The 998-nt window shown below is 59.5% G+C and overlaps 1 protein-coding gene across 1 annotated transcript in view; it reads right to left on the bottom strand.

Moving 5' to 3' along the window:
* Window positions 1–998, bottom strand: part of LOC103759526 (transportin-3) — a 26,852-nt gene that overhangs the window by 11,003 nt on the left and 14,851 nt on the right. The window contains exon 9 of the mRNA XM_029958166.1: window positions 164–317. Within this exon, the coding sequence (XP_029814026.1) occupies window positions 164–317 (154 nt within the window). The remainder of the gene's footprint in view (window positions 1–163; window positions 318–998) is intronic.

Here is a 998-nt window from a genome sequence, read left to right on the forward strand (position 1 = left end):
CCAAACCCAAAATCCTCAGCCCCCTCCCACCCGCTCCTGCTGCTCCCACACCTCCTGCTTTCCCACACCCGCTCTCCCTGACAGGTTCCCACACACACTTCCCTGTGCACGAGGAGATGTCTGTGACCTCCTCCCAGCCCAAGGGCCACCAGGGCTCGGTGACCTCCTGTGGGACGTGCCCGCACCTCACGACACTCCCTCAAACCCACCTGAGCAAAACACTCCACGGAGCCCACCAGGAAGATCAGGTCTTTCACCAGGTCCGAGACGCGCATCCGGAACTCCCCAAAGTCGTCCGTCTCCTCCGGGACACCCTCCTGAGGGAGAGCAGGGAGAGCACAGGGGTGGGGGCAGCTCAGGGGAATTCAGACTCCCACTCAGCCACAGCCAGTTTTAAGGAGCTCCATCATTCCTGCCCTCCTGTCCCAGACCAGCCCGCCTGAGGGATTGGAGAGCTGTGCCCAGGGAAAACGTGACCAGCCTGAGCATATGCTGTGTATTCCTGCTCTGACAGGCACAGGAAGGGATGGGAAGCAGGGGGATGAGAGCTGAGGAGGAGAGGGAAGGAGGATAAAGCATTCCACACTCCACAGAGGAAGATGACAGCACTGTGTCTGGCCAGCCATGCAAGCTCTATCCCAACAAAACTGCCCCGAGCAGGGACAAGGCAGCCAAGCAAGAACCGACTGACAGAGAGGTTTAATGCAGCACATGTAATCCCTCTCACTCCTCCCTGGAATTGCTGCAAGCACAGGACGCTGCCCTGCAGAGCTCCAGGGCTTCAGAGAGCCCCTGGCATGCAGCAGTACAGCCAGACACATCCCACTGTCCTGGTTGTTCCACAGGGGACACACACATACCAGGGACACATCCCACTGTCCTGGCTGTTCCAGGGGACACACACATCCCACTGTCCTGGCTGTTCCAGAGGGACACACATCCCACTGTCCTGGCTGTTCCACAGGGGACACACACATCCCACTGTCCTGGCTGTTCCA

Source organism: Manacus vitellinus, unplaced genomic scaffold, assembly GCF_001715985.3.
Source record: "Manacus vitellinus isolate BGI_N305 unplaced genomic scaffold, ASM171598v3 scaffold_143_pilon, whole genome shotgun sequence".
NCBI classification, from domain to species: domain Eukaryota; kingdom Metazoa; phylum Chordata; class Aves; order Passeriformes; family Pipridae; genus Manacus; species Manacus vitellinus.